The sequence below is a fragment of the Centroberyx affinis genome, unplaced genomic scaffold (genome assembly GCF_046629955.1).
Source record: "Centroberyx affinis isolate AG114_WGS23_722 - 3 ecotype Tasmania unplaced genomic scaffold, CSIRO-AGI_Caff_v1 ptg003606l_1, whole genome shotgun sequence".
Lineage (NCBI taxonomy): Eukaryota > Metazoa > Chordata > Actinopteri > Beryciformes > Berycidae > Centroberyx > Centroberyx affinis.
This window is the reverse complement of record NW_027281524.1, coordinates 59,532-78,150: the sequence shown is the minus strand read 5'-3', so window position 1 is coordinate 78,150 and position 18,619 is coordinate 59,532. Positions and strand designations below refer to the sequence as shown.

General features: G+C 43.2%; 2 protein-coding genes across 3 annotated transcripts; one reads left to right on the top strand and one right to left on the bottom strand.

The window, feature by feature from the left end:
• Positions 1-361: 361 nt before the first annotated feature.
• qpct (glutaminyl-peptide cyclotransferase) lies at positions 362-9,220 on the bottom strand. The gene is made up of 7 exons (XM_071540312.1): positions 9,057-9,220; positions 6,472-6,618; positions 5,593-5,874; positions 4,000-4,167; positions 3,084-3,183; positions 2,532-2,648; positions 362-2,436 (listed from the first exon to the last, which is right to left on the bottom strand). The coding sequence occupies exons 1-7, from the start codon at positions 9,186-9,188 to the stop codon at positions 2,255-2,257; spliced, it is 1,128 nt and encodes a 375-aa protein (XP_071396413.1). The 5' UTR covers positions 9,189-9,220; the 3' UTR covers positions 362-2,254.
• A 1,065-nt stretch (positions 9,221-10,285) lies between these two features.
• Positions 10,286-17,913, top strand: mocs3 (molybdenum cofactor synthesis 3). Of its 2 annotated transcripts, none has more exons than XM_071540314.1 (13): positions 10,286-10,497; positions 11,185-11,317; positions 11,420-11,512; positions 12,308-12,428; positions 13,750-13,824; positions 14,039-14,156; positions 14,529-14,637; positions 14,747-14,809; positions 15,376-15,539; positions 15,830-15,877; positions 16,471-16,567; positions 16,709-16,816; positions 17,702-17,913. In XM_071540314.1, exons 1-13 carry the CDS (start codon positions 10,405-10,407, stop codon positions 17,857-17,859), a joined length of 1,380 nt encoding a protein of 459 aa, XP_071396415.1. In that variant the 5' UTR covers positions 10,286-10,404; the 3' UTR covers positions 17,860-17,913. The 2 variants fall into 2 exon arrangements, with proteins under 2 accessions (XP_071396415.1, XP_071396416.1); XM_071540315.1 differs by having other exon boundaries at positions 10,286-10,513; positions 11,198-11,317.
• Positions 17,914-18,619: the final 706 nt, after the last annotated feature.

Genomic DNA, 18,619 nt, shown 5'->3' with positions numbered 1-18,619 from the left:
ACACTACAATTTCTTCTGCTTTCGCCTTTCTGTTTTGTTTGAACATGCTGGTTGGACTGAACAAAGGCATGGTGTGCAGAGTCCTGTCTTTAGATTAAAGTTAATTCAAAGTTGGTTAAAACCTGATATTTCTTCTACTTTCTCTATACAGAGTGCCTTTGTTGACTGACAAGTAGGTAAGATTTTATGGAATACCTGACAAACAACCTGACATTTGTTCACTTTGTGCAAGATGAAAGAAAGAAAGAAAGAAAGAAAGAAAGAAAGAAAGAAAGAAAGAAAGAAAGAAATAAAGAAAGAAAGAAAATCCTTTGGAGGATGATGAGCACTGTAAATGAAGCATAGATGGCTCTAAAGCACTGCAGGTCGCTCATATTATGCTGTTGTTTATTTTGAAGTCTGCAGAGAAAAATGCTTTCCAAGTGCATTCCAATGAATACATGTTTCTCAATGTTTATGGAGTTTGGTTGGAGGCGATAATGCTGACAACACATCACAGACCTAGATATGGCGAGCTGACTAATGGTCCCTAAAACAGTTATACTTTTAATCTCCTCCGTGAAAGATATGTGTTGTTGGTGTGTGTTGTTGCCAGGCATCCCAAACATTTCTGTGTGCAGGGAGCGGGGGAGTTGGAGCCAGTCGGAGTTCCCAGGGGCGTGGGGTGAATCGAAGGGGATTTGGGTAGCGTGGAATTCAGGGGAGGTCCTGCCTGATGGGATTAGTGAATCATGGGATTGTTGTCGAGGTGAAGTGGTGGTGGTGGGGGGGTGGGGATTGGTTGGCTCGGGCGGAGAGGGCCGCACAGCTTCATATCAGGGATGAGGAGGGGAGGTGCGGGGGTTGGTTTGCTGTCAGCAGACCTGAGCACCACAGGCAGGGCTGAGGAGAACAACTGAGCTGGCATATTTTACTGTTTTAAGGCCACGATTTCAGAAAAGGTGCACCTTTCCTCCATCAATAGGTCAACTTAGTTCATTACAATGACCAAGCATCAGAACAGCATCAACTTCTCTCACCGCGGCTCCCAAAATACTCCCAGTAGTGACCAAAAAAAAAAACAAGGACCTGTAAAGATAAGCAAAAGCCTGCATGACCCGCCTTGTATTCTGAACCAACATTTATTTCAGATTCAAAACACAGGAAGTCCAGTTTTGGCATTGTATATTATTCTATGACCTACATCAAGATCAGGCTAATAATGTCATATAAACAAACGCAGGGACATGAAACATCAGCACAGGAAGCTATCCACTTCACCACCTAACCTGACAGGATATGAGGGATTGAAGATGTTGTTATAATACAAATAAGACCGCTTCCTGGGCTTGACAGGTTTGCTCTATAAACACTGAACAGATTTAAAGCAGGAGAGGAAATGTCACAGACCCTGTAGCTACATTCAGAAACACAGTGGGACAGCATCTGACGTGGATCCCCATGTACTGTGTGCGTACCATCCATGTGGGTGGCCTTATTGAGTTGCACAACATAACAGACCTTTGATTCTGAACATTAATGCAACACCATCAGCCACTCTCTTCAGGCTCCAGCTGTTCCCAAAGCAATTAATATTGAAATGACCACCAACCACGGACTGTAGGAATGCATGGGATGTTTTTCAATGACATTTTCTGGGAAAGAGAAAGTAGGGGAGGCGAGTAGTAAAGATAGCTTCCAATCATGATTTATCATTTTGATTAATCAGCAGCTCTTCCTCCTCTTTGAGGCGAGTCGACCAGATCCTAGACATTAGCATTGGCACAAAGATGTGTCGTCGTGGTGTGAGAGAGGGGGCTATGGTGACATAAAGACAGCAGTGTGGCAGGAGACACACAGAGGGTCCTGTGTGCTGAGCTTGTTGCTGGGGCCTGAGGGCCTGAGGGGAAGATGAAGCTAAGTCCTATGGTCGCATACGGAAAAAATATATATTTCACATATACTTCAGAATATGCTTAGAGATATGTTTCCAAATAAAAAATGTACTTGTGCATGTAGATGTAGATGATATTTGTTGAAAATATATAGCAATTTGGAATGTACTTGCACATGGGAAGAAAATATATTTCCAGCATCTAAAATATATTTCTTACAAATGTCATCTACATGTACAAACGTATTTTATGGCCATTTTTTAAAAGCATATCTCTAAACATATTCTGAATTATGTGAAATGTTTTTTTTTCAGTATGGAGAACCATGTGATGTGCAAACCTGAGTCCCTACCCAAGCTAGGAAGTTGTTGGATGGGCTTTTAGGGGGCATTCTGTGGGTTTGAAGGATCCATGGGTCTGGCGTTGAGGTACTCCAGAACGAAGACCTGCAGGATCTTGTTGAGGTTCTGAATGGTGGAGCGATCCAGGTTCTGCTCGTTGTCGTCGAACGTGTGCCACACAGACGGGAAGGGGGTGGGGATGAGGTGGAGGATACGCACACCTGACAGGGAGGCAGAGGGAGAGGATGATGCAACACTACACGCAGCATGGTCAGGTAATTATGTTTGCAGTAGTTGTGTTAGTTTGTTTATTTACCTCTGTTAAGGAATGGCACGTGGTCGTCCTGCACGTGGCCAACAGGTAGATTGGGCCAGAAATACTGAATTTCGTTAGGATGATCCACAAGCTGCTCTATGGCGTGCAGACGACGCTCTGAGGGAATAAGAAGGAGGAAAAAGAGCAAAAAAAGCGCTCAATCAATAAGCCATGAAAGTGCATGAGTCACATTCTATTAGCAGCTGAAATATTGGCAAGAAAAACAATCGACTCTCAGAGCACTGCAGAGAACACATAAACTGTGTTTTCTCTATTACTTCTCCCTTCTGCAAAGAAGTATGAGATACAATGTGACGAATGTGATTTTGTTAATTTGATCACCAGCTCACATGAATGCCACATGGGCCTCCAGTGATAACGAACGCCTATAGTGTGATGAATGTCTCAGAAATGTGTGGTTGATGTATTGATGTTCATGGCATACTTTAATCCAGGTAAGCAGACTCACATAGTATCCACATTGGTAGTAAAACAAACTTTTAGCCAGTCAAGCCACAAAAGTGAGCAAAGGAAGTGTGTGCGATCATTCACCAATGTTCTGTAGCCTGGAGAGCCAGCGGGACGTGCTGGGGAACTGGTTGCCGAAGCGAGGCCCAGGGGCCCCGATCAGGTCCATCAGCACAAACAGATCCTGGAGGAGAGAGAGAGAGAGGAAGGAAGGATGGGAGGAGACGTGCAGGAGAAAGCGAGTGAGAGAGAGATCTCAGTGTGGTCTCATGAGAAAGTAGCTGCATACATCCTGGAGATAACTCCCTGACAAGAAGCCCACTCCCATGAAGCTTTGAGGTGTGAGGATGACATCATGCGTTCCATGGTGCAAACACGCTGACTGGATTACTCCATGTGCACACTATCTCTGACACCAAACACGCCTGTCTGCCAGTACATGCATGCACGTACATACATACACACACACACACACACACACACACACACACACACACACACACACACACACACACACACACACACACACACACACACACACACACACTAGGTTCTTCAAGACACTGCCTCTGCTTTATCTCTCTCTGTCCTGATAGGAATGTCTCTGTTTGTTGAAAAATCCCTTGCACTATCTCTCCATAGCTAGGATACAGAAAAATATACCTCCATTTTACGTGACATTGTGTTATTGTAGACTGTATAATGAATGATATCGACCCACTCAAGCCTCCCAAATGATGAAATGGGTGGGTTCGTGATTTGAGACGTCCAAACATAAGACATATGGGGTACAATACAAAATTCCAGCGATTCAAGAACTGCACCTCCCCTCTCTAAAGTAAAGGTGTGTGCATGGGCTCTGCGAGTGGGTGGGGATGAGAACTAAGCATTGTCCTGACATTGATGTGGGCAAACAAAGGGACGATCTTGAGTGCGATAAAGGGATCGCCCTCAACTCGGGCGGTTGGGACAGAGAAGTCTGAGTAGGACTGTGACGTACGATGCCGTGCAGCTGGTTGGTGTCTGTGGCCCCGGCCGGGTGCGGGGTCCTCTCCATCTTCTGGGCCAGGTGGCGAGAGCCGTACAGGGAGTCTGTGGAGGTCCACTGGAAAAGAGCCTCCTCGCCATCAAAGAAGAGCAACTGCAGGGTCAGGTCGGGACTGGAGCTCTGGGGGGTGGGGGGGGGGTGGGGGGGGGGGGGGGGTTGTGGTAGGTGAGTGAGAGAAAGACAGAGAGGGAGAGAGAGGGAGGGAGTCAGATGGAAAGACAGACATGACACATACTGTATACATTCAAACACAGCACACGTTTGCATTCTTGGTGTTTTGCTGCCCTCTAGTGCACTCTAGTGGTTTTTGCATTACATTGACATGAAACTGTTCTGTTTTTTTTGTTGGTTGTATTTCTGTGACACATTCTATGTCCGTTCATTCTCTTGCTTTCATTCTCTCGCCAGGCAAATTGCTGCTTAAAAGGCAAGGTACTTCCTTCTATGTAATTTGTCAGGTATTGACTATGCGTCCTCCTCTATTGCAGCTAATGTATTTGTATTCTGTGTGTTCCCCAGTCCCAGAGTGACCTTTGTGATAGACCGCTGAGTCGGATAAACATGTCCTGTGGCTGATCTCTCCCTGTCACAGGCCCTGTCACTGTCCACCCAGCTGCATCACACAGGGGCCTGAGCTCAGCAGTGGAACAGGGAAAGGGCAGAGGAGCAAGCTTCATGAATGCTAAGTGCGCTCCTTCATGCAATCAGCATCATTTGTGTAGGCAAAAATTACACATTATGTGGTGTAAAAATTTGTGTAAATTTCCTGTGTAACAAAACCAGTAATTGCAGCTTTTGTGCTCAAAATGTTGTCTGTCCATTAACATTGTGTTGAAGCATACAAGTGTGTGGGCTCTTTCCTTTTTACTATGAGATTTCCTTTGCCCAGCACCTGTGATATGCATATTTTTCTTCTAATTAACAAAACCAATAACCCCTTATTAACTAACGCAATTAGACACTATGTTTTGTTATTATGTGACTTAAAACTACAATATGCAACTTTTCGCCCTGGAAGTAGGAAGTTTATTGTTAGTCCCGCCCTCCTCCCCCTCACTTGATCAAGTTCCCGCCCCAACATTGTCACTCATCTTGATGACGGCGTCTAGCCTGAGGCTTAATCAGCCAGCATGTTGCAGAAGTAGGTGAGCAATGCAGGCAATCTGCACAAGAAAAAATGCTGATGTTCACCCATGATTTTGAATGGGTCTTATCTGCTGCAGGTTTGGCTTCGCTGTTCTTTTGTTTCTTACTGCTTTGTGCCATTGTTGTTGTTGCTATGACTTCCTTGGACTATAGCGGCTAGCCTCACCTCAGCAGCCACAACCCAGCTGACCACTGGCCACACCCATCCAACACGCTACCACAGCAAATGGTATATACCCAAAAATGCCCTGAACATCATGAAAAAGCCAATTTGAGGCAATTTGAGGGGGATTTAGGCATGAACACACAGGGTCACAGACGGACACAGACTGATAATGTGTAATATATCCTATTTATTTATGTTATTTTAAAAGTTGTATGTAGCTTTAAACCCTTTACCTTCTGAGTTTTCAGCTCGTCATCCAGGGCCCGTGCCAGCTCTAACATCATGGCACAGGGAACAGCGGAGTCGGTGGCGCCTTGGAACTCCCTCCCGTGCCACTGAGGCGGGTAGTACTTGGAGTCGTAGTGGCAGGCCAGGACCAGGCGGCGCTTGGCTGAGGGGTCGAGGGTGGCCACCAGGTTGGTGAAGGTCATGGGGCCGTAGGGCGTGTGTGACTCAAACCTGTCCTCCGTCACTTCCCAGCCTGCACCCAGGGAGCCCAGGGTGGTTTTGATATGCTGCGGGCAAGATGAACACACACACACACAAGCAGCATACATGCACGCATCCACATAGGCAGGGAGAAATACATGGGCAAGTAGAAATTACACACACAAAGGGACAAATTAAATGTATCAAAGGGTGAATATTTAGCCTGCCAGATGTCTAGAGAGGTACACTAGTTTCAGCAACTCTATTCTTAGATGCTTATATACTATATATATATATGTATATATAATCTCTGTGCCCGAGTTTATGCATTTATTCATTAGTCACATGCGATATCTAGGAAATGCGATATCTGGTCCGATTTTGATTAAACGGGTGAGTGGTTTGCCTTTAAGATTAACCATGCACAAAATTATGCTGATTGGCCTAAGCGGCAAAATGTGGCTCTGTAGCAATTAACTAGGCTTCTTATGAAGACCTGTTAGTTCCTCCCACTTAAGACTTGTCTCTAACATAAAGGTAATTTGAATTGATGTCAGAACTTATTATGGATCGTGGGGTGCTGCATCATTCGTGGGGGACATAATGTTTACTTTAGGCGTGTCTCTTGACTTGAAAGACATGGACTAGCCTTGATATGAATGGTGTTGTCCTGCAGCACTAACCTCCTGTACAGCCCGGCTGCCTGCAGAGCCTGGGTACCTGGTGACCAGCAGCGGCCTCAGGTCCCTCTGCCACATCTGATCCAGGTCAGTGTGTGTCAGCGCACTGCGGATCTCACCCGGGTTCAGTGTGACAGCTCTGTGTTGGAGCTGGACAGGACCAAAAGAAACAGACAAGATAAAACAATACAATACAAGAGGGATGAGAGACAGCATTAGGTTCAATTGATAGTCAAGTGTGTATCTTGTATAATCGGTTGTAGGAGATGGATACATTTGATTGTAGTTGAGCCGTTGCAAGCATTTCATTATTAGTCTAATTATAGGATTAGGGTTGAGAGGGATAATTCATTCAACTTTCAAACTATGACAACAAACACCCACACTATGATCTACATCATTGCACTGTTTCAAACAGTGAATGGAACACGGAATATTGGAGTAAAACACTGTTTGCTACTCTTTTTAATCAGCGTCTACCATGGTACAATTACAGACCAGCAACTTTCCAAATAGAGAAGCGGAACTCTTTGTATGATGCATTCAAATTGAGCAACAATGTGGACGAGGCACAGCAGATAATGGGTATGAACCACTGGCTTTGTGGTGAGAAACTGAATGTTTCACAACAGTCATTTCATTCCCTCATATTACTGGAAACCATAGACCAAACTACAACTGGAACAAAATTGCTTTGTTTTAGGTTTGATATGGACTTCTTGAGAGAAATTCACCACAACTAGGATTATTTGCAATTAACTACTGTATTGTCACCAATGCCTTACTGTCTAAAAAAGCCATACAGTATACTAACCTATTGACATAGTAACACAGTGATAACAATTGGAATCAAGATCCATGGTGCTGCAATAATGCTGTGTCATCAATTTCCACAGAAAACTAATCTTTACCTGGAAGATAAAGAGGAACACACAAAGTGACACAACATGAACTAGTTTCATCTGGTTTTTCACGATAAAGAAATCAAACGCTGTACATCAGATGAGCTGAGAACAGTTTGACGAGACTGATCTTAAACAGAGCCTCCAGTTGAAGTGCACTCCGAGTCTCCGACACCTCTTCAGAGAGAGACATTCATTCAACACAAGAGGCAATCCGACAGGCCGGTGTGAATAGGCAGTGATTGAATGGCTTCAGATAAACCAGAAGGCTGCTTTGGTAAGGCAGTGATCTAGTGAATAGGGCGCTGGCAGGCAGCTCAGAAATGTGAAGGGTGCTTGTGATCATGCTCCCTCCCTCTGTTTGAGACTGATTCCCACAGACATGATAGTATTGAGCGAGGCAGAGTTGGGTCGCCCCACTGTAAGCAACACAATAACAATTTTGACTCAGGTTCTCAAGCTTATGTCATTTTCAAGCTGTAACGATCAGTTTGATGATCGAGGGGGCAAAAAAACATATTGATCCTCTTCATTCGGTCTCAAAGTTCACCTGCAGTCGAACACAGAGAGGCTCGGTTGTCCTGGTAACAACCTGAGCGGAGAGCGAGGGCAGAGAAAGAGCACAAGCAACAAAGCCTGTGTATACCTGTTGTATCCGGCTCTCTTCTCTCCACAGACCGCTGCTGTGGGTCTGTATGTAATCACAGCAGCTCTTAATTGGCCGTGTGGTGGAAATGGGAAATACATCTGGGTTATTAAATCCATGTCTGGGATCTGTGGGGCTTCAGACTGAGCGGTCGGCTTTGGAATGAACAGTGGGCATTTTCTTCTTCCTCTTATTATGTTTTCCCACTATTGCTTAGGCTATAGATAGGAGCAAATTTCTTAACTCTGTTCAATTCACAACTGCATTCTCTTACAAACAACCAGTTGACAGTATGCGCTGCGCTCATATGTCCACCAGCCCTGTAATTACATGGCGGGATACAGTACATCTATAATTATGTGGTGCAACTGAGTCAAGATTATCAGTGGTGGGGCTCACTGAGCTGAGAGAGGGTTAAATGGGGGTCCACTTAAGATGTATAAATATCAAGATCTGCAATTGGAGGATCAATGATGATGACTGTGCTGCCATAGCAACTAGGCGAACAGGAGTGGGGATGAAGAACGTGGATAAGGGACACGGATGGCCAAGCACACCTAGAATTACACAACAGTGCAGAGAAACAGCGCAGAGGATTGTGGGAATAAAATTAACAGTAAATGGAATTGGCTCATAGTGTTCCATTCAGTCTGGTGCGTAATAGTGAATATTCTCAAAAAATAAAATTAAAATACCGTTCAGTATAATTACTTTTCCCTAGAAATCAAACATTTCTGTCATCTTAACAGCAAATAATGAAACTATTCACGATGAAAATTGTAAAAAAAAAAAAAAAAAAAAAAAAAAGAAGAAGAAGAAGAAGAAGAAAACAAACTGCAAACTGAACTGATAACAATCAGATGTATCGCAGAAGTATAATAGCATGGGAATAAAAATACTAAATCGGTGATAACTTTACAACGAGTTCAATTGTGGTAACGGCTTTATGAAAGTGTCTATATCTAAAAAAAAAAAGAAAAAAATGACAGCTTGGCGACTAACACAGTGTGACACAACGTGAACGGATCCTCCTCATTTACCTTTTCCTGTGTCCAGGGAACTCCGTTGGCACAGTGGATAAACGCCACCCAGATGCCCACGGTGTAAAAGAAACGCATTATGAAGGGACCGTGGCGACGCTCAGCCATCGCTGTAGTTGTTGCTCTCCACATTCCTCTCTCTCCCTCTCTCTCCTCTGTGAAGGCTTTACGGATCATGTGAAAAGGAGGAGGGAGGACCCGGGGCTCTCTGATCCACAGCGCGTCACTGCTGGGTGCTTTGCTTCCAGTCCCAAGGGGCCCTTGAGTGTCTGTGGGATAATGACACAGTGGCCTCGCAGTCCTTTTTCACCGAAGAACCCAATGAATTATAGACCTACACACACCCTGCATTTGACAACACAGACCATAACTCCGGAATAGTGGACCTATTGGTCTGCCAAGTATTTGGCAACTTTCAAACGGAAGCTTCATATCAACCCTAAAACAAATTCACTAACATTCCTATTATAATTGATAGGGACTTTTTCTATTTTTCTATTTCTGTGACACTCAATAACGCGTTAATAGTGATTTTACCATAATTTAGGGTAGGTTTTCTATAAGGCTATTTTGTGATATCACTAGGCTATAGTAATCATTATAATATTTGTAGCGATTATATCATACTAGTTCTTTTGCACACGGGAAATAATGAGATAAGATTAAACTACAAGAGTATCATGTAATGTCATATGTAATTTAATAACCCAGGGTTAATTGGCAAATTTTAGGCAACGCAGCCTTGGCGACAACATAAATGTGTTATTTACCCAGTGCATATATAGACTACTGTATTGTGGTGTGGAGATTTCTCTCATTTTGAACGAATATCTATAACATCGAACAGCGAGTCATTGCACAACCAAAGGCAAAATAACTGTTCCAGTAGCGACCTATAGAGTGTCTGCGATAGGCCTACTCAATGGTGAGTTTATAGCCTAGTGATCGCATCGTACTTAGTGGTATTTTTTAAAATTATTTGTTTTATTTTAAATCTCTCCGTCGTGAGTTTATAGTGACCTAATATGTACTCTATGGTATTTTTTTATGTCCTATGGTATCACTATAATATTCCTACAGGGACTTATAGTTTTGCTGGTATCCTTTTAAAAACTGTTCTAGGAGCAGCTCTTTTTCGTAAAGGTGAAACCTTCAGCAGCACTTGAACGTCACTTACGCACACCGAACCACGTGATCTGATTCCGCATGCCCAACCCGGAAGTGTGCACCGTGCTACAGCATGTCAACATATTACAGCCACACAGTTACATTATAACGTAGTCGTGTGATCTGTTTTTTTGCAATATTTTTGCACTTGCATGTGTTTTATTTGAGCTTGCTAGCAGCGATGGCAGAAGAGGCGTCGTGCTTGAAGGCACGGCTCCTGGAGAAAGAGAAGGAGATTGTTGCTCTGAAGAATAAATTGTCCCAACTGGAAAAGGTACGAAGTTCCTACTGTGTGCTAGACTGTAGGTTGAACTACAGCTAAAGAAAAGCACTGAAATTAGCTTTATAACCTCTTTGCCTCGTTTTTCATATAGCAGCAGGCTAACGTTAGGGTTTTAGTCCATGCAGGCTATAGTATCTTTCAACAGCCAACATAGCAAACCTTGGTTATTCTGTCATGGAACAAAACAGCACTGACAGCAGTAGTCTTAGCTCAAAATTAAGTTAACCACTTGCTAGCTTGCTAGCTAGCTAGATAGATTTATTATCCTCCCAAGAAGACATTTTTATTTGTTTTCACACCCTGCACGTGGAAACATTCAAGGACAGCTTTACAGGAATGGAAAACAATAAAGAACAGCCACACTAGACATTAACAAAAATGTTAAAGAGGCTGGCGTGCTCTGTGTGTGCATTGTGACAGACAATGAAAGTGGAAAAGACAGCCAGTGAGTGGCAGTGAGTGTTTTGGGTTATTTTTCATTTTACCTACCAGACATAAACAGTTCATGGCACGCAACAGACATACTGACACTAGAGATACACAAAGACAGTTTGCAAAAGTACCACAAGATATTATTCAGGCAGTTTGTTGTGGGTTTTGATGGCAGTAAACAAAAAGCTCCTGCTGAAACGTGGTTCTAATATTCTCTGTAATATTTCCTCCCTTGCATGATATTAGAGCCAAACGTCAGTGTTGGAGCTACGTGACAAGGTGACGGCCCTCGCCCCTCTGAAAGGAAAAACGGCCCTCAGCAACGAGGACATCATGCGCTACAGCAGACAGCTCCTTCTGCCAGAGCTGGGTGTGCAAGGTAAGGGTGAGAGCAGGGTCAGTCTGATGTCCTCGTTACATTCTGTCATGATCAAGTGAAATGTATGGATGGGCGAATAGATTGAATCTTGATTGTCGGCAGGTCAGCTCAACCTTTCCAAGACGTCGGTGCTGGTTGTGGGCTGTGGAGGACTGGGCTGCCCCCTGGCACAGTATCTGGCTGCAGCAGGAATTGGTAAGTTATCTGGTAGATTAGGTTAGTGCCTAACGTGAATCAGATCATTAATAGGTTCAGAAACCATCTCCTATGTCCTCATGATGTAATGAGTAATTAGGCAGTTTCCGAAATGAACATTTTGGCTCACTTGCCAGTGGCTAGTAAACTAGATAGGTTTACCTACCAAGAATACTTTTTACCAACCACAATAATTAATATACATACATACATACATATTTTTCATATAAATATATCACCCTACACATTTCCAATGCTGTTTGAGTGTAGAATTAGGTACTGTGCGAAACATTCAATAAAAAGACTTGAGCAGATTCAGAGTCTTCCTCTTTTTGGTGGCCTCACACCTGCTATGTGTCACCACATGGGAATAAAGTTACGTTTCAACTAACGTTAGGCTAGTTAACCATCCAGTCAGTGGAAAAACGGGAGGAAAGGTTGATAGAAGTTTAGACGCTACCACTTTGTGTAGAGCAGCGTAACAGGGAGCCACTCAACAGCCTGTTTGATGCAGAGCCATTGTTTTGCTTTGATTCAATTGGCTCACGGTCAGAGAGAGTGTGCAGTGGTCAGCAGGGACAAAGTGTGAGAACAGCCAAAAACTAAAGACTGTATAACCGAGGCATTCAAATCTTATCGTCTCTGCCAGTGTGGTGGGTAAGCCTTTTGGATTTAGAGACACTTTTTTTTTACCAGCATTTGGCCCTTAGAGGGTGTTGAATTCGACCCTGGTTATAGGGTTAGGGTTCAACATTTACTGTAAACTTTGACTCTGTGATCTTTGTGTTTCCGCAGGGCGGCTGGGGCTGCTGGACTATGATGAGGTGGAGCTCAGTAACCTGCACAGACAGGTGCTGCATGGAGAGGAGAGCCAGGGTCAGGCCAAGGCCCTGTCTGCTGCCAGTGCAGTCAGGAGGTACTGACCTGGGACCTGCACACACCGCATGTAACATTATCCTACATCACATTACACTGTGTGTCTTGTCATGGGCTGATGGCCCAAAGCACCTTTACACCAATATCATGTAGTGGAACAAAGATGTTCTTTGTACCGAGGTGCTTTTGGGATATCTATTCCTGCTCAGTTGTACTAAAACAGGAGATACCATTTTGAAATAGGAGACATACTATTTTGATATTACTTCTGAATGTTCAGTGAGCATGATAATTGGTGCATTTTTACGCTTTTTGTGACCCTTTGGTTGCTGTGTAATGTAAGCTGGCGCTTTCCTGTCTCACCACAGGTTATATTTGGTTGTGTATTTCACCCCAGTCTGCAAATATTGTGTAAACATGTTATTTTAGAGACGGCTGTTTTTGGTGCCTTTCTCGCTCACAGTAGGCCTACTGTGGTTAGCACACACATTGTATAGCCATAGCCACATGAGGGCGTCATTTCTCTGACTAGCAATGACCTACAGTATAACTTGTGTCTTGATGCTGTGTCAGGCATACAGTACCGTCCTCTTCCTTGTTTTCCTGAATGGAAACATAAGTGACAATTCAACTGCATGCTTAATACTAGGTTTTGACTGATATGGGTTTTTGAAGACTGATATGTTCGTATTAAAGCTGCTCATAGGTGATATTTTGTGCCAATATTTCATATCTATAAATTTGTCCTCTTTCCTGCTAAAACATTATAAGGATTCAGTATTTCCCAATTTATTCTTGTTAGGAAAGAAAAGCTTCTGAAAAGACATTTAGACCATCATGTGACACTAAAACTCTCTACTGAAACCCAGACTAATGAAATGAATCGTAGGGTTGCCAGCTATTTAAGGCAGGGTGACCCACCCCACCTATATTGGTAGGGGAAACTGAGATACTGCCTTTAATGAAGAATTAATTCACAAAACACATCATTGAACAATTAAATGAATTAATAAAATCTGCAAAGAATAAAAAAAAAAGTAATTGCAGGTTTTTCTGTTTTTCTGTAGCTGTGGTCAGGGGGGAGCCTGCACCATATCAGCAGTGGACAACATGATATCCGATATCCAAGATTTAATAAAAGGCCAATATCAGCCTGATATATCTGCAAATCCGGTCTAACCCTGCTTAACACAGCCTTTCGGTCTAACCCTGCTTAACACAGCCTTTCGGTCTAACCCTGCTTAACACAGCCTTGAATTTTTAATTAACTCAAAGAGAATTTGGCCTTTAGACAGAAAGAACGTGACTGCTCATAGTTGTATGTATGAACTGTGTTTTTGAAGGTGACTTTGTGTCCTCAGGTTGAACTCGACAGTAGAGTGTATTCCCTACCACCTCCAGCTCTCCTCAGAGAACGCCCTGCAACTCATCCAACAGTATCCTGCTGCAAAGCCTTTAGCCTACACCTGTTACTGACCTGCCACTGGCTAACTCTCTCATGCTTTCACCTATCGTACTTGAGCTTATGCTTACATTTTACATGAAGAGCATTTTGGAAATTAACCAGAGAAACGTATGCTTTAACTTAAAAATGACCTATTATATTGTTGACCTCTGTCTATGCTGACTCCTTGACCTCATGGACCTCATATATGACATTGTGGCTGATTGTTCGGACAACGTCCCCACCCGTTATCTGGTGAATGACACCTGTGTACTCAGTGGCAAGCCCCTCGTGTCAGCGAGCGCTCTGAGAATGGAGGGACAGGTAAGATAGAAAGGCCTTTTTCTAGCTACTCTGCTGCATTTGTAATGTCATTTCTCCAGCATTAAAGCCCCATTCGCTTTGTGCATGTGTGTAGCTGACAGTATGTAACTACTGTGGAGGCTCCTGTTATAGGAATACCAAAATAGGAAGTTTTATTTATTCTGCTGCATCTGTAATGTCATTTCTCCAGTGTGAAAGCCCTCTCGCTTTGTGTGTGTGTGTGTGTGTGTGTGTGTGTGTGTGTGTGTGTGTGTGTGTGTGTGTGTGTGTGTGTGTGTGTGTGTGTGTGTGTGTGTGTGTGTGTGTGTGTGTGTGTGTGTGTGTGTGTGTGTGTGTGTGTGTGTGTGTGTGTGTGTGTGTGTGTGTGTGCAGCTGACAGTATATAACTACCACGGAGGCCCCTGCTACAGATGTCTGTACCCAGTACCCCCGCCCCCGGAGACAGTGACCAACTGTTCTGATGGAGGGGTGTTAGGAGTGGGTGAGGCATCTACTCCTTGTCCCTTTACTTTCCCCAAAGCTATTAACTCTGTAAGAGCGCAGTCTGTTTAAATGATAGTTGTTAGTCAAATTTTCCACTTCTCGTTTAGTTCCAGGGATAATGGGCTGCTTCCAAGCGTTGGAGGTCCTGAAGATTGCCTCTGGACAAGGCTGTATCCTTTGGTTTTCCATTCCTGACTCCCACATCACACACACTCCCTGGCTATTATGTCGCGCTGTATCAGAGTTTTCTGTTTAGTCATCCACATGAATGAATGAAGGACCTGCTTGAATGAACTGTGCCGAAGGAGATTCCATTGTAGCAAGGGAAGGAAGGGGTGTTTTCTGCCTGATCTGATAAAACAAAGCAAAAAAACCTTTTGCTTTGACTGAGCAATATTTTCGTCTGCAATCTCTGGAGCCTGTACTGTCTGTTCATCAGTCTTACTTATGAGACTGCTCTGTCACAAACCAGTTGTGTTTACAAAATTCTTACTGTGCTGATATTGAGACGCACATCAGACAATAGACCTGCCCTGTCCTGTCTCGTATTGTGCGATCCTGGCTAACACCTGGCCCCCTGTGCGTCAGCCAGGGAAGTGTCGCACTGTTTTCCGACCAAACCGAACGTCTGAATGTTGCCATGGGCTGTACACACGACCGGGAGACGCGCCAGCCGATGCTCTGAATCATGATGCTTCTCATAAAATAGCCTTTTCCTTGACGGGGGCTGCGCCAGCTTCCTGCGGCCAGCAGCTGGTGATGTTTGACGCTCAAGACGCCAGGTTCAGGTCCATCAGGCTGCGGCCCAAACAGGCTGGCTGCGCGGCGTGTGGAGAAAACCCCACGATAACCCAGCTGGGGGACTATGAGGCTCTCTGTGGGTCTGCAGCCACGGATAAGGTCAGTTTCAAGAGAAGAGACACCTTATATTACAGAGTTTTTCTATGATAACGCCATGGGATATTATTGTTGACTTATTTCAAGGCTGAAAGGCTGCTTATCCGCGACCCCCAAAAACTTCTAGACGATCTTATGTCATGCACCTTTGCGCAGCGATAATTGACTGAAATGTTCCTCATATCTAACTGGATTTGGCTATTTAAACTGACAATTGGAAAGTACATATAATTACCCCCTAATCGTAGGAAAATTCTATTATTGCCTCCAACCTTATGTTCTGTGTGTTCCAGTGTCGCAGACTCAACCTCCTCTCCAGAGATCAGAGGATCACAGTGCAGGTAGTGTATATCATCCAGAACGATTGGCCATAGCGTGACTCCCTGTATTTAGTGATGTTTATTATATGATTACTCACAATTTTCTCCGCGTTCATACGCATTCATAAACTCTGATTGCATCTCAGTGCTGACCCAGCCCTAAATGGGAAATGACTTAAAATGTGCCTGTAGATTTTCTATGGGAAAGAATAACATGTTCTATTTGGCACCGAATGCAATGGCGGTGGATTGGTTTTGTTTATATTTCTGCAGAATTGGAGCTTTCAAACCCGCTGAGTCATTAAGTAGAGAGATGGGGATCATGATTGATTGGGCTGTAATGGAGATTGTGCAAGCGGCTCCGGTTAGAAACAGTTTTGTTTCCTGCGATTTAAGGAAAAGCAGTCTAAATTTTCAGATTACCCCACCCATGCAACTCCAAGAAACACTCATTTCAACATTTGCTGAAACATTTGCCATGAGTCATTTTGGTTTCCCCTGCTTGACTTAAGAGATACACATCACATTTTTTGTACAGCAGATAAAGCCATACATCTCTCCAGTTATAAAAATGATGTGTCTGTGCATTAAAGACTGTCCCATTGTAATTCCAGGATTATAAATCCATACTGGACAATGCAATTTCCCATCTCTTGTTGGACGTGCGCCCTCTTGTGGAGGTGGATATATGCCACTTACCCTCCTCTGTCAGTATCCTTGTGATTGCGGAAACACACACTCAATCTTACATTATCATGATCTCAGTAATAATTGTATTACTCTTAGTTCCTGTATGTCCTTTTTAAGATATCCTCCAGTCCTCTGTGGTTCCTTTCCTTATATTGTTGCTAGACATTCCTCTCTCAAGTCTAGAGGAGAGGAAGAGTGAACATATCCGATTACTCCAGGAGAGAATCTGCCAATTGAAACAGCAGATGGCAGGTGACTACCGGCTTCCAGGTAACATGTCAAAACACCTCTCCATGTAGGTCAGCACATGTAGGGGGAAACAAATAGGCATATAGAACCACTGGTGCATATTCACAGGCCACAGTGTAGCCTCATGCTGCTAAGCTATTGGCTTATTTTGGACAGCCAATGACAGGATGTAATGGGGTTGCTTGGTGACCCTTTTCCAAAACAAGTATGGTCAACCTGAGCAGCTGGCCCGTTTTAAAGAAATGATTATTCAAGACTTTATTTTTGCTGTGTTCTGTATATTGACTGTGTTGAGGTTTCTTTATCAGTGACCTTTATTTAGCTTTCAGTAGTTTGAGCTTAGTCTTAGCTAAGAGTCTTGGCTTTCTATCATATAGTCAGTTCTTATATAGTCAACTCTATTCTGGCTGTATAATTATAAAATTATACATATTGCTACTCTGTTTATAACATTCCAACTCATGTGTGCAGCTTTTTTTTCTCCTCTTGAATGTTTGAAACAGTCAGAACCCAGTGCAATACTCTGTACATCCGTATATGTTTCTGTTTATTCTTTTCTCCTATTACTGACTTCCATAGCTTCCAGCAATCCATGTGCATACTGTGTAGAAAAGAGAACTATTCCTAAACTTATATTTCACATTTTTATACTACTTCTACTTCTAAAAGAGCCCTTTTTCCTACATTATTACTTAAATTATTACTTTTATGTGTTAAATTTTATATACTTTATGCACTGCTTTTTATAACTCTTTAACATGAAAGTATGTTACATCTGAAAAGGAATTTAAGAATGACTGCATTGAAGTTTGGTAATTTTCATCTCAACACTATTTGAGATCCGGTGCCGTCTTCAAACTCATCTCTCTCAGCATTTTCCTCCAATGTCTTCCCTTTTCCCTCCAGTCTATGTGATCTGTAAGCTGGGTAACGACTCTCAGAAGGCGGTGCGGGCTCTGGAGAAGATGAGCGGATCAGAAGTGGACGATATCGCTGTGAAAGACATCTGCGGAGGCCTCATGGCCTGGGCCCAGAACATAGACCCCTCCTTTCCACAGTATTAATGCACTCAGATGTTTCTTCTTTGTTTTATTGTTAATAAATTCAGTTCTGTCTTACATCATTCTTTTTGTGATCCTTGTCTGTGCTTGATTTTTCCTTTCTAGTATGAATACTGAACATTGTGCTCCCAGGTGCATTAACTGACTATTCCAGTTTGGTGTAGGTGTCAGTCTGGAGTAATTTCAACCAAAATGAATGTCACTGTTTGGCTGCAAAAACCCACATGCTGTACATAACACGACACTTTTTCAGAGTTACTAAAATTGTTGAATAGTTTACTGTATATCAATTCATAAAGAAAAAAAGGGCTGGCAACACTTAACATAGATAAGCATCTTTGCAAAATCAAATCCTTGTCTCCATTTTTTCTGTTATAAATTTTTGTTATTAGGCCAAATCTTTATAAGCTGAATAAGTTGCAGTAGCTGCAAAAGGGACATTTTTTCCTCATATAATGAATTCAACCTGGTGTCCTCAAACTTTTCCATATCAAGGATCCTGTGGGCCACAGACCCCCATTTGATGAAGGTTTTGTCTGAGGGACCTCAGTCTGAGAGGGTTTAGTCTTCTGTCTCTACTGTAGGTGGAGAAGTAAGAGTGGAGACTGAAAGCTCTTACAAGAAAAGTTTTTTTTGTTGTTTTTTTTACTTTCATTTCTAGTGCTAACTTCTCAGTGAATTAAGTAACAGTGAAATCAATCTGTTCCTCATTTTGCTGGGGACCCCCTGGAATCCCTACAAGGACCCCTGGGGGGCTGCTGGT

Coding starts and splice junctions, on each gene's coding strand:
- qpct (XM_071540312.1), bottom strand. CDS start 9,188: ATGTGGAGAGCAACAACTACAGCGATGGCTGAGCGTCGCCACGGTCCC. Junction 4,168..5,592: donor ACGAGCTGAAAACTCAGAAG/GTAAAGGGTTTA, acceptor CCCACCCCCCAG/AGCTCCAGTCCCGACCTGAC. Junction 2,437..2,531: donor CGTGCCATTCCTTAACAGAG/GTAAATAAACAA, acceptor CCTCCCTGTCAG/GTGTGCGTATCCTCCACCTC.
- mocs3 (XM_071540315.1), top strand. CDS start 10,405: ATGGCAGAAGAGGCGTCGTGCTTGAAGGCACGGCTCCTGGAGAAAGAG. Junction 13,825..14,038: donor GCCCTGCAACTCATCCAACA/GTATCCTGCTGC, acceptor CATGGACCTCAT/ATATGACATTGTGGCTGATT. Junction 16,817..17,701: donor AGGTGACTACCGGCTTCCAG/GTAACATGTCAA, acceptor TTTTCCCTCCAG/TCTATGTGATCTGTAAGCTG.